The sequence below is a fragment of the Rhyacophila brunnea genome, unplaced genomic scaffold (genome assembly GCF_057557595.1).
Source record: "Rhyacophila brunnea isolate RB1 unplaced genomic scaffold, BYU_Rbru_1.0 scaffold_15, whole genome shotgun sequence".
Classification (NCBI taxonomy): domain Eukaryota; kingdom Metazoa; phylum Arthropoda; class Insecta; order Trichoptera; family Rhyacophilidae; genus Rhyacophila; species Rhyacophila brunnea.
The window spans coordinates 37,242,442-37,257,592 of record NW_028232806.1 but is presented as its reverse complement, the minus strand read 5'-3'; the positions used below and the strand labels follow the sequence as shown (position 1 = coordinate 37,257,592).

General features: G+C 32.0%; 1 protein-coding gene across 1 annotated transcript; it reads left to right on the top strand.

The window, feature by feature from the left end:
• The first annotated feature begins 5,963 nt into the window (after positions 1 to 5,963).
• Positions 5,964 to 14,668, top strand: LOC147075293 (uncharacterized). The gene is made up of 4 exons (XM_085942848.1): positions 5,964 to 6,054; positions 9,140 to 9,259; positions 9,619 to 10,674; positions 14,410 to 14,668. The coding sequence occupies exons 2-4, from the start codon at positions 9,149 to 9,151 to the stop codon at positions 14,524 to 14,526; spliced, it is 1,284 nt and encodes a 427-aa protein (XP_085798974.1). The 5' UTR covers positions 5,964 to 6,054; positions 9,140 to 9,148; the 3' UTR covers positions 14,527 to 14,668.
• The last annotated feature ends 483 nt before the right edge of the window (positions 14,669 to 15,151 follow it).

Below are 15,151 nucleotides of genomic sequence, written 5' to 3'. Positions count from 1 at the left end.
TCACCGTAAGCTGTTGTATCGGAAATCCGGTACGACAGCTCACTGACCTCACCGTGAACTATGATATGCACAATTTACATGTGACCGACATACCTACGTAAAGCTTGTTGATGCCGAAATGCGAAATCCAGTTGAATAAAACTAATCTTCATGTTGTAAGTCTACATTTTTCTTAAATTCAAGAGTTTGAAGAGTTTTTCTATATATCCTATTTTTATAACTGTTTATAACCGTGTAATAATATATTATTGTAATTATGAATAATTATATCTTTGTTATTTTTCTGATATACCTACTTAGACTCTTAGTATAAATTTGTATTGTACTTTCTTTTTAAAATTACTTATAGCATATATTTTGTGTTGAATAAAAAACAATTTTTAAAACATCACCATAACGTTAATAATAAGAATATAATTTATACATTGTTTATTAGTTTAAAAAATTGCTTATGTATAAATAATTCCTGGTACGCCTACTTTTTACACGAATGTTTTTTTTTTTTTTTTTTTTTTTCGACCATGTCCGATCCTGATAGGTTCATATGGGCCTCCACAGAGTGGAGGTTTGTATTGACAGATTTTTGTTTTTTACGAGAAATGGATGTCAGCCACTTGCTCAACCTTTTAGGTCCATACCCTGACACACACAAATTGAAAAACAATATGTGTAGGTACTTGCCAGACCCAGGATTCGAACCTGGGACCCACGGCTTTATAGTCCAACGCTTATGCCGCGCGGCCACCGTGGAAATATACTTCATTTAATTTATTTTATATTTTATTTAATTAATCTAATTTTCATTATACCTATTTATTCTTCGTTTTTACACCCTTTTACATTTTTCATATGAAAAACATAAGTACAACATAATATTATTATTATTGGTAGGTAGGTATATTATATTTTTGATTTTCAAAATAGAGAAGATGTACCTACCTAGGTATTTGCAGAACTGAATTATTTTATTTTTAACAGACTTAATTTCTGATAAAACATTATTTCAGTTTACCTCAGTTTTCAAGCTGGGAAGGTCACGTGTAAAAAGATTATTAAAAAAAACTTTATGTGGGCTGTGTATTATTATGTACCTACCTAAATGTAATTTTATTAGAATATTCGTTCCTATTTATTTTTTATTCCCTTGCGAATAACTTAATTGTACGCCACTGTGGTATTTATTTCTCAGAGTTACCATATGAAAACATTTTCCTCCATACTGGATTTTTCCGATGCCATAAATATCAAGATATTTTATGTAAGTATAATAATAATCGAATACGTAGGTAAACAATATACGGTACTGTTCGGTTAAAGCGGATACAGCGGAAAACGCATTTTGAAAATAGCCGATAAACTGGATTATTTGTTAGGTTAACCTAACCAAACCTAACCTAACCTAACCTTACCTAACCTAACCTAACCTAACCCAACCTAACCTAAACTAACCCAAACTAACAAATAATCCAGTTTATCGGCTATTTTCAAAATGCGTTTTCCGCTGTATCCGCTTTAACCGAACAGTACCCAATATACTATTGTTTTAATAAAATACACAATAAATAATATAAGTAATTACATTATATAGTACATTGGTTTAAAAAAAAAAACATGCAGGATTAGTGATTAACCGACAAACTTCAGTAAATTTTCCAGTACCTACAGAATCAAATAGGCAAGCATATTATAATAATTGCATAATATATTATTAAAATCTTTGGGATGAACAGCTCGCGAAAATTCCCAACAATTCCTAAGTTATTGATCAATTATTATTAATCGTACGCATATTTTCTACATAGATATTATATAAAAAACTATATAGATATTCGAAATTTTAAGAGCGACATTCATAAATTTGGTTAAAATTGGATACCACCTCATGTTTATCATGATAGCAATTCCTATCAATAGATGTCATTGAAATTTGAAACCTTGAATAAGTATTATTCCTTCCTAATAAACCTTTGAGTCAATTCGTGAGTCATGGACGTACCGGTAGCTGAATAGATAAGTGTATAGGTAGTGAAAGATATGAATTCGAATCCCACTTGGTCTATGATTTTTTCTAAAATATGTTTCTTAGGTTTTTCAAAATGATGTAGGTAGGGATAGATTGCGCAACCAGAGTTGAGGAGGCCGAATACTCACACATACGCATTCAAAAAAGGAACAGCCTGTAAAAGAATATTGTATTCTTCAGAAATTCACCAATACACACAATCTTTCGTATCTGTGTCGCACCAACTCTGGTTGCGCGATCTATACTGAGTATTTTCTTTCACATTGACTGCTGACTAGATAATTACTAATTAAGTAGCACATTTAAATAGCATGCTAATTATATATAATGGCTACCTAACCGTTACGCGCCTAGCGCGTCTTTAGCGCTGACAGACTTAAGAGCATACATCAGTGTAAAAGGCAAAAAATAATTTTCAACAATAGGTGGAACGAAATTTCGCACTCATTGCCAATCGGAGAGCGATAGTGGAGCTGTGAGCACGTATATTTGATTTGTGATGGCGTCGGAGGAATATATTCTTAAATCGTATAAAGATGACTAAAAACGTAACTGATTTACTCGAAAAGAAAACATTTCAATTAATATTTTATTATTATTACTTATATAACAATAAACATAACATTAAATGGACGCATGTTGAATTTTTATGATAAATTATGTTTTGTTTGTCACGCGTAATTTGCACAATCCGCGCGTCGCGTAGTCACGATCTTTTTAGACCATGCCTCAGCTGAAGTATAGCCTTAATAAGAATCTAATATTCTTATATCTTGCGTATAAGCAATACCTACCTGAATAAAAATGAATTCGTTAAGATAGATACCTACCTATACTAAAATAAAGCACATATATTCAGATATAAACTTAATAAATGAATGCGTCCAAATAGTATTATGTATTACCAAATATAATAAAATAATATAAGGAAGTCTTTGTCGATTGCTGGCAACATAAAGTGATGCAAAATTCGATGACGTGGAGACTTTTACGAGCATAATTTTGACAGCACATTTTACTTACTACTGTGATATGTCATATCAACAATTTATTTTAATAGAGATTTTTTTTACTAAACATTATGATAAAATAATATATGTTTTTTTTTATGGTGCCAAAACCCAGGTGGACTTTAGCCGCCACATGTAGTCTCTTTCATTCTGCACGGTCTTCTACTTTCCTTAGTTATAGAAAAATAATATTTTGAGCCGAATATATTTGGCCAGACAAAAATATATTTTTTAAATAATATTAAGTACTTACCTTTATTTTAGTTCTAATTGAGATTAGTCTCGGTATGAAGTGTCTCTATAAACAGTGAAAAGTGCGAGTTGAGAGGAGTCTTGACTAAAGAAACAAGATACCTTCATAACCCGTTGAAGTAGATACCTATAATATTAAAATACACAAAACATAGATTAAGCAGATATATCAAAATATTTGACTATACGTTTATATCAAACGATATAAACAAAACCCCTGTTCAGAATATAGTAAAAGACGCCTAAGTATCGTTTTAAATGTAATTTGAAAATTTAACAATTAAAAACAAAAATAAACTCTATAAAGCACGGTAATGATTCGAGCATTAACAAGGTTTGCAAATTTTTCCGTTGCATGGGCATGAATTAAATGTTTTTTTTAAGATTGATTTTTGAAATGATTATGTAACAGTCTTATATTATAGGGATGGATATTCGCTAGGTGATATAAGAGTATTCAATATAAAACTTAAGTTTTTAAAAATGCGATATACGATTTCTACACGATAGATATAATTAAAAGCTGATATTTGCATTATCAAAAACGAAATGAAAATCTCTGAAGGACCTACGCAAAATAGAAAAACACTTCCCGTAAGTTGCGCTAATCTGCGAGGATGATTTTCCTGACCAAACATATTACATAAAGCATGCATTCCACGGTGTAATAAGTAGATCATCAGTTTTAATAGATTGATTTTATGATTTTGACAATAAAACTATGACGTAAATACAAAATATATTTGAATATAATTACTACTACTTACTAACGCACGAATTTTATTTACTGTACATGTTAACCTACGACAATAGAATATTAGTTGATTGAAAATCAATTTTGCTTTAAATATTAAGGAATCTACCATATTTACCGTCATTTAAAGATGATGTATATTACCATAATAAAATTACTGAGCTGCCTAATATTATAAAGACATTTTATTGAAGCAAATATTCCTAATCTATAGAGATTTCTGTCGCCTTACTTTAACTCAGTAATAGCAAATATGTACCTATTGATTTTCATGCACCTTGTACTGCAACTTACTATTACATTGTGTCTTAAAATTCCCATAATATGATTGATATACATTTTAACTTATATTATTAAGTAATGATACTGTTCACCAGATAATTTATTTTCTAGTTCAATGGTTTTAATATCAATATATTTCTGTTGATATAATATTTATAAAAAATATAAAATAAGTTAAGAACTAGTTTTCCGTATTTACTTAGGTATGTATATTAATATATATTATATATTGAATTGTTTATGGTGTATTTTTTGTAATATCTAATGCCACACACCTTTCTTTTTTAATGTTATAACCTACAGTGGTAGGTAAAATTCTGGCCTATAAATCATCATTAGCCTGTATCATTTGACTAGGTACCAGATAAACATCATTCTCTCCAAAATGATTCCATTTCTCTCATCCTGTGCGTTCCGTTGCCAATTACCATTATCTTAAATTCAGTGGTTTCTAAGCCCTTTCAAATTTCCCACCTGTTGGCTACCATTTGATGATAGATGTGTCTATAGATTGATGCTTTTTCGAGCTATGCGTCCTGCCCATTTCAAATTTTAATTTTTAGCAAACTCTATTACCTCACATTCCCTCGTTCATTCCCATATTCAAATATTCCATTTTATGTCCTTATGCGTTATGCCCAGAATGCACCAATAGATGTGTATCCATCTTTCTTTTACCGCTAGTGCATGTGTTATGTTGATACCTATTAATATATCAATACGATTAGGATCGATATGGATATCCACAAACCCGACCAATTACTTTGTAGTTACATGCATGTCATAAATAAATAATGACTTAACAATGACGTAACTGCTTTGTATGAGAAATTATAATCATTTTATTTCTATCATTGATTATATTTAATAACCTACTGTGTATAAAATGTTGATAAAGGTATCATAGCAATGTAGGCAGTGACCCGTGGGGGTAGGCAGATTGAGCGTCGTTTGGGGGCGGCAGTTACTCGAACGGTGGCAAATCGAGGATCATCATTTGGTATATATAGAAATAACTACCTACTTAAACTTAGTAATAACGAAAAGAGCATTCCATTAAAAATTTAGCTCACTGGTTGGAAACAAAATGTATTAATTAACATAAAAGGTTTAACAGGACTGTATTTCTTTGTCGAGTTGGCGATGTCTAGTTTACTTCCGTTGCCCTTCGAAGTCCTTGGTGACCAGAAACGACAGGTTCGCGGATAATGAAAAATACTGTATAAAAAAAATTGGTAGCATTTTAGCGCTGTCCAGGGGGGGCATTTTGTCTAGGGACGTCACGGAATGTGGGTAATGTATATAATTTCAATCGTTTGATATTAATAAAAATAAATAAATATCAATAGTTTTTCCTAACATACGATTGATGACATCGTTTATTTTGAAAACCTGAAATCAGTTAAGTAACTATCTAGAATTTATAATCGCACATTTAATTTTCGATTTAAGGGTCGATTTATTTAGTTTGGTTACCTTTACACTTGGATCTATTTAATCATCAGGATTGAGGAAATTAAGAATATTATAAAATTCCTATATTTTACAATTTTACATTGTGTAGTTTTTGGCGGCGTATTTAGATATCGTGGACACCCGTCTTTATGCACACTTCCGCGTTTGATATAAAACCAAGGTCAACATGGCGAGAATGACAGTTGTGTGGGAAATTCGCTGTTTGCCGGTTGACGATAATAAAAATATTATTAGCAGAGCTACAGTGCCAATAAAACGTAAATATATTACAATTAATTATTTAAATTTAGACGATAACCTACCTAGCATGTAATTTATTATTTGTTTACATGCATAATATTATATTATATTTATGATATTCTCTCAAACAACTCTTTTTGCACAAACATAACACGAATTTCTATGAATACCTAATGTAGTAATCAGTATAAAATAGGTAATATTTAACTACACCATGAGATACTAATGAAATATAAACATGGATTGCTATAATGATAGGTATTATTAGAAGATTTTTTTATTCAAATCTTTTGACTTAAAATAATATAACCTACAATAATTATTAATGTATTACTTGCTTATTGTCCAACTAACAAAGTCAGTACATTCCTCTGTAGTAGTTAACTAAAACTAAAAAGTACCTACATAATTATACTAATTTTCTTATAAATGTTTAATTCTTCTATGTATAATATTCTGATTTTTGTTTAAGTACAACATAATAATAAATACATAATATACCATAATAAAATGTAGCATTGATCAAAAAACATCTGACAGTTTTGCATATAATTTCTAATATTCTAATACCAATGAAATAATGTTATTTATTTATTATATTAGAGCCCTTTCCCTGCATTCACTATGTTTAAGTTCTATTATCTTTAAAAGTAGATAGATAGTACTCATTTTTTATATTTCTATCTGGAAACTATCCACGAAGAATCAATCAGTGTAGGTTTCAGATTGTTAGGATCATTAACAAAAACAGTTTTTTAGAAGAACGTTGTGTATAGCCCATGTTTGGAGTACCTGACTTCCTCCAAATGTTAATCGAATCTATTGTCAAAGAACGTTGTGTATAACCCATGTTTGGAGTACGTGACTTCCTCCAAACGTTCCTCCTCGAATCTATTGTCACCGTATTATCACACGTGTGTCAAATTTCAAGTCTCTGGGTATACATAGGCTTACCATAATTATTTTATTCTATACTGGGACAGTGGGACATAATAAAATTTGAAACTAAACAATATTAAGAATTATTTATTCAATAAAAAAACCACAACAATAATTATTATACAGCGCCTGTACACGTGCATGGATTTACTGGCGGCAATAGTGCTTATTTTAAACTATCATGACAATAACTGTTTACACGTAAAAGTGCTGACTGTCTCTCCAATTCATTCTTTAAAGGTGAGCGAGACGCGATGTCATCATTTTATGGTACTATTTCGTACTATTTGACAGCTAGTGACAATCGGTCAACCTGAAAATTGGTATTTTTGATGGCAGGTTCGCTACTATCGCTCTACTGAGCAGGCGTAGACCGAAAATCTTACTGTCACATGAAAATTCAGAAGCTTCCAAACTTGTTTGATTCATGCACGCAATCTTGCCAACTGCAGGATAATACATGTTTCCTCATACATTTTCTTACTGTGCACAGTAAATCCACGCACGTGTAAACGGGGTATAATTGTGTGTATTTTAAACTATCGCGATAATAACTGTTTATACGTAAAAGTGCTGACCGTCTCGCCAATCTCATTCTTCAAGAGTAAGCGAGACGGAATGTTGTCATTATATGGTGCTATTTGACAGGTCGCGAAAATCGGTTAACGTCGAAATGAGTCTCTGTGGGGTGAAGTTGGTTTTTTTTCCGGCAGGTTCGTTACTATCGCTCTACTGTGCAGGAGCAGATATCACACAGTCCAATTTTCGTGTGAAAATTTTATTCAGAAGCTTCTGAACTATTTTGATCCATGCATGCAATCTTGCAACTTAATACGTGTTTACACATGCATTTTTTTGTTATGGCCGTGATAATACGCACTGTCAGCAGTAAATCAATGCACATGTAAACGATTATACCCTGTTTACATGTGCATGGATTTACTGTTGACAGTAAGTATTATCGCGGCCATTACAAGAAAATGTATGGGTAAACATGTATTATCCTGCAGTTGCAAACTTACATGTATGAATCAAAAAAGTATGGAAGCTTCTGAATTTTCATGCAACAGTAGGATTTTAGTGGAAAACCTGCCAGCAAAAAACGACTACGAACGAATTTCCAGGTAGACCGATTTTCGCTACCTGTCAAATAGTACGAAATAGTACCATAAAATGACAACATCGCGTCTCGCTCACTCTTAAAGAATGAATTGGAAAGACTGTCAGCACTATTGCTGCCAGTAAATCATTCAGTACAGGTGCTATTAATCATTTAATTTTGACAATAAATAATTATTGTTGCTGTTATGAAAATTTTTTCAGGAACAGATGTTATTTTTTTCATAACTTGTTGACTGTGGAGCATTTAATTACTATTCAATTACCACATTTTAATAACATGCTAATTATATCGAATGGCTAATTAATTAGTGTACAACAGGTGTGCCGTCCGCGTTGAAAGGATTAACATAGATAATAATAATATACTCCATAATTCAACGTAAATTTGTTATTGAAATATTTTTATGCTCAAAATTTTCCGGGACAAAATGACAAACCGACCGGAAGTTTCCGACCCATCGTGAAACTGGTACTATCTCACTCAAATCGAGACATATGGTAAGCCTAGGTATACGGGAAATAGGCGAAAAGGTTTTTTGATGAAGACAGAAAAATGTGACCAAAAAAACGTTCCGACTGTAATCAGAATGTAAAATGTAATATTTACTTTCTGATTACGTTGTGGCAATTTTGTTTTATCTATGTAAAATCGCATCAAACAAGAACATTTAAAAATTGGTTATTTTTTTTTAGTATTACCAGTATTAAGTATTAAGATACTACTGTATCCATGTATTGTTACAATACATCCGGGATACATAAGCAAACAACTATTCATACCCGAGCCATGTAGTCTATGGTTATACAAAATGCTTCTTTGATTGTTCGTAACATCATAGGTATTGCTATATTAGTCAGAATCTAGATTGTTTAAAAATCACAATGACCATTATGCCTCCTTTATCTTTAAATTTACATTTACAACCTAATTTATAAAGATCTATGGTGTCAGCTTGGTTGATCATAGATAACTTACAGTATCTTCCGCCTTTAGAGAAATAACAGTTCTTTTAATTATTAATTAGTTTGTATGTTTTATAGTATTCGAAGATGGCTAATATTGAAGAACTCTTGGAAATCTCATCTGTGTTGACTGCTGACTATGTCAGTCAGAAGTTGTCTGAGTGGTTTGGAAAGGACATCAAATATACTGGACACGAGGTAAAGTATTTTATATTTATTATAATTATCATGAAATAACTGATACAATAATATTAAAAGTTCAATTTTGAATGCATTGTGAACAATTTGCAATATTATGCCGTGTCCACACTGGCAACAAGTTGCTAGCAACCTCATTAAATTTAACGATAATTGTCAAAATTTGTTTGACCAAAAATTATTTTAATCGAAATTTAATGAAGTTGCCAGCAACTTGTTGCCAATGTGGATAGTCTCATATGTGTATACAAAATACTAATGAATAAACAGGGTCTAAGGGTAAAACCTTGAAGGACACTTCCATGTCTATACATGAATACTATTTATTATATTATTCTATTTTATGATTTTTGTTTTAGTTCGGCGATGGTACTGGCAAAGGAGACTCCTACCTCAGTGATGTGTACCGCATCATATTCAAAGGCGTGATCGTCTCCCCAAAACTGGGAGAAAATTCTGAAGTGGCCGTTAATACTCTCCTGAAATCGTTCCCCAAGAACATTGCCAGAAGGAAAACATTCCGCTCCAGTGATTTCTTCAGTAATGAAATCAACTTCTACGAAATTATCCTTCCACGTTTCTTGGAATTCCAGGCCACAAAGAAGATGACCAGCCCTTTCGATCACTGCCCAAAAGTATTCGCTTCGACTACAAACGGAATATGCGATTTTCTCTGTTTGGAAGACATGACTATTTACAATTTCGGCGGCGTTATAAGGCAAGAAGCAATCGACTATCCACATTGCCAGATAATCCTCGAATCGTTTGCCAAGTTCCATGCTCTCTCGTTCGCTTTCAAAGACCAACACCCGGAGGAATACAAGCAGTTCGCGAAAACGGTGCCAGAGGTTTATTACGCTCCCCAGCATTGGGATTGGTACAAAGGTTTCTGGAAAAGTCTTTGCGCAATCGCCATAGACGCCGTCGAAAAGGAACTCCCTAATAGCAAATACTTGGATAAAATTAGAGAGTTTGCCACCGATAAGATTTTTATTAAAATGACTGAAGCCGCTAGTGCTCATGGAAAATCGGCTGTGATAAGCCACGGTGATTCGTGGACGCCGAATTTCTTATTGAAGTATAAAGAAGGAACCACAACTCCTATTGCAGCAAAAATGATCGACTTTCAATTAGCAAGATCCGCATCACCAGTCTTGGACATATCTTTCTTTATCTATGCGTGTTCTTCGGAGAAAATGAGAATTGAATACTACGATAAGATGTTGAAGTATTATTATGATACGCTTGCTAATCAGATCAAAGAATTAGGCAGCGATCCGGATTCATTATACTCGTGGGATGATTTCATGGCAGAGATCAAAAAGTATTCATATTTTGGACTCGGCTTCAGTTTGGAGTCTACACCTGTTACTATTCTTGATCCAGAAGATGCTTTTGATATGGAAGCTATCCAGGTAAGACAGTCATATCATTTCCTATCCAACTTCTCAGTATAGATCAGTCGTTCTGACATGATATTCAACTGTGGCCTCACAATTGAAATTGACAGTTCTATGGAAATGTCTGGTGGTTGCACCAAATTTCACTTTTGTTGGGATTGAAAAAATTAAAGCTAAATTTTATTTACTAAAAAATGGATGAATTTATTTATTTATAGACAAGTCCATTCCTTCACTATACCTACTTAACAACTGGGGAGAAAGAGAGAGCAATGACAGTTGAGTGTATCACGGCTCGACATACGTGTATTATGCTATCTCGCTCGCGCCGATGATCTCATAGCATGCGTTCGAACAAGTTTATTGGGCCACACGTACTGAGTACGGGTAGTTGCATTCGAGAGACTTGTATACACAAACTGGTGACAGTATTTCCAACTCACCTCTAGAGACGTTAGTGTATTTTCATAATAGAAGTGAAACAATCACAAACTCCCAAGCTTTGAGAAAAATCACATAAATATATTCTGACATCGGGATCGAACCCGGAGCTCTCGGATGAAAGGCCAGCGCCTCACACACTGCACCACGATAGCCGCCAGTATTATGTATGAGTTGTTTTCTTCCTAACACTCGATTAGAGGATTATTGACGGGGGATTTAGGCATTTACTGCGATATTTGGTATCAGTTGGTACTAGCTGTTATTTTTAACTTGAAAAAAATCGAGAATTAGTAAACTGAATGTAAAAATGTGAGGGACAGTTCATTTCCTAAGTGATTACGGGATGTTTATAAACTGCGACCTAACGCACTATTTTATTTAGCACTATACTGCAGGTTGTCAATCATTCATTATCGTATCCATCTTTACAAAAAGTTTTGTCGTTAATTATCATTGTAAATCCACTTTTAAGATAAACAATATTTTAATAAGTACTGGTCGTGAAGCACTTTGTCAACGTGATATTTTAATCATCAGTAAACACCTGTTGGCAATAGATAATATGGATTATTATCTAATCAGAGAAATATCAATTACATGTTTCACAGCATTGTTTATATGTTAATTTTTTATAATAAAAGTAAAAACATACAATGTGACTATTTCTAAATACCGTCTACAATTCTATATTTTTGTGGTAAACATTTTTGTGTTCCAAGCGATAGTTTTTTCATTGAATTTTATTTTCAAATTAAAACAATATTCCCATTTTTATAAACCGATAAACCTTTCATTGCATTAATTAATATAAACAGAATGAAATTCAATATATTGGCCATTGTTTTTATCACTTTTTCTAAGACATTAAAGCGCGAGCCAAATTGAGGTGCATGTCGCCAACTGTCTCGGGCTGCCGCTACGGGAAAAAAATGTGTAATGTCGTTGTTCTTGTTGTTTTAAATGTTGTCACACTGATGCTCCCACATTTTGAACCTTTAAACGAACATTGTCAGTTGGCAAAATCTGCAGAAATCACTAAAACAACAATGAGGTTACCTCACGTTAAACTGCACTGCATCGGCACCTGCATGACGTTATGAACGTTTTTATCATACTTATTCCACATGCCTACACTTTTCGAATGTCATGTCAAAATCATGTTTTTTTGTTTTTAGTGGTTGGCACTATGTATTTTCAATAAAATTATTGTCTAATATCTATGGTCTGCAGTTTGGGTTCTGTTCAAAATTTTAGCTATGGATGTCATGTTGGAAGTCATTTTAACGTATGCACATGTAGAAACTGTTTGGTTCGCACTTAAGTTTTCAAATCTTTTTCTTGTATGCTTTTGGTATATTTATCCACCGCAATTTTTAATGTCTACGATTAACTTTATTAAACATGAAATATTTTTTTTATTCAACGAATAATTCACAAGATTTAAGAATGAAACATTCTTTTTATTGGACATTGTTACATTCTTAAATCTTGTGAATTATTCGTTGAATAAAAAAAATAGTTAATTAAAGTATTAGCAAGTTCAAGTAAGTTACAACAAAAAATCTTGGAGTGATCAGTGACGTCGGTTAGTAATTAAAGTAATTAATTTATTTTACTTTGATTTAAAAAACAAAAGACGATTGCAAATAGTAACTGAATTTGAAAAGCAGTATTGAAATTGAATAATGAAATAAAAATAAAATAAAATGAATATTGAAAAAGAGTATTGTAAGAGCCATTAGTTAAAATTTTTCGCAATTGATGAGGTTGAGGAGACACAGGTTTGATCCTGCTGGGTGTCATATTTTTTTGTAAAAGATTTTTTCTATTGGTTATATATTTTCTCAGAAGTGTTTTGAAAATTATTTAAACATTTTATTAATTTAATGTGTTGATCTTAAAGACATTTTATTTCGATATTCGCTTTTTCTAAGTGTTTATTATAAACATACCACATAAGCGTGAAATTCGATACTTTTGACAGAAAATATGACGTAGTTAGAGAGACGTTGAGTGAGAGAAAACGTTGCAAAAGGCCTCATGTAAGAGCAGTCAGAAATAATATAATAATATTTTTTCTTATATAATTGTTAATATAATAATATATAATCACAATAATTAAAATTACCCTATGTAATTCACGCGCAGTAGAAGAAATCGCAATCTGCGCAATTTCAAGGTTAAGTTGTTCCACGTTATGTTTGCAAAAATAAAATAATCTATAAGCAGTCCTAAATGTGCTTGATGGTTTTTTGCGATTATCTCAAATGGTGAAATATGGAGGTTACCGACTTTGAAACTAACAGTTTCATAAATTGACATGTCTACTTGTAGCTCTACACAGGATTCAAACCCACACCTAGGCTTCAGAGATAACTCTGTATCAGTGGCGAAGGGTGGAGGTAGGCTGTTAAGATCAATCATAAATAGTGCACACTAAACTTTGTCTGTCATACGTTTTTGTTTCCGTTGAAATAAGACTATAATTTACAGATGGTGTTACATAGTTAGTTTTTAAAATCCAATTAAACCCTGCGAAAACCAAGCCATAATAGATAATAGTCTAAAAATATTTTTCTGTAATTTATCTATAATTTTACATATAAATATAACTCTGTATCAGTGGCGAAGGGTGGAGGTAGGCTGTTAAGATCAATCATAAATAGTGCACACTAAACTTTGTCTGTCATATGTTTTTGTTTCCGTTGAAATAAGACTATAATTTACAGATGGTGTTACATAGTTAGTTTTTAAAATCCAATTAAACCCTGCGAAAACCAAGCCATAATAGATAATAGTCTAAAAATATTTTTCTGTCTATAAAATATCTAAAATTAAGCTAATCTAATATTAAATATTAAAATTAAGTAAATCATACATAACTTTGGATATTTTATAGATAGAATAATATGTTTTATCTATTATAGTTTGGTTCAGGCAGGGCTTAATGAATTTAAAAAATGAACCAACAATATGTGGAATAAATATATTCTTAATCCAACGAAAACAAATAAGTATGAATGAAAAAGTGTGTAAAATTGTCATATCGCCCAAAATATACCATTTTAAAAAGCTAACCAACACCATCTGTAAAGTATAGTCTTAGTTCAATAAAAACAAATATGTATGACTAACAAAGTTTAATGTGCACTATTTATGGTGGATAGTAACAGCCTACCCCTACCCTTCGCCACTGCTCTATATCAACTACTCCAGTATTCTATGATCTGTATATAAAATTGACATCAACTTACCACATTCATTTTATAAATTAATTACATAACTGTATTATTTTTTGTTTTCTAGGGAACAGAAAAGTTCCGGATTGAAGAAGTATGGATTTTACATCCGATCAAATCGAAAGCCGGAAGGCAGCGATTAGCGGAACTTGTCATGCACGCTGTCGATCATGGATATATATAAACATTCTTTTTAAATTAGGAAAAAGAACTCCGGATGCTATCCGTATCATAAATGTTATCTTTGCAAATAATTAGGTTTTAAGCTATAGGAAAAATATACGAATTTATGTCAGTACTCTGTTACACCCACACTGTTATCTAACGGGTACCTAACTGTCACAGAGCTGTTGGCATGGCAAAATGTTGCAAAGCTACTTGTGCATCGTGAAACATTTACAATTCTTGTGATGGAAAATTATAATAATACAATTTGTAATAGGATTAATTATTTAAGAAAATATTTGTTTAAAATATTATGTACAAAATTTACATATCAGTATGTAATTTCTTTTTATTGTTATATTTTTGATACCAGGGTTTCTTAATCTTTTGAGCCGTAGCCCAGATTAGGGTAATAGTTTTAGTTTCACCATGAATAGATTATTAATACATAATACATATTGACTGCTTAATCCTTAATCTGCTAACCGCACTTTTGCTCAAACTGCACTTTTGAACAAGAATGAGACTCTGATGGCATTTTGTTATAAAGCATGTTTTCTATGCTCAAACAAAATTTCAAACTCCTAAACCTATAAATAAATGCTTTATCGTTATTCACACAAAACAGCCAACTGTAGGTGCCA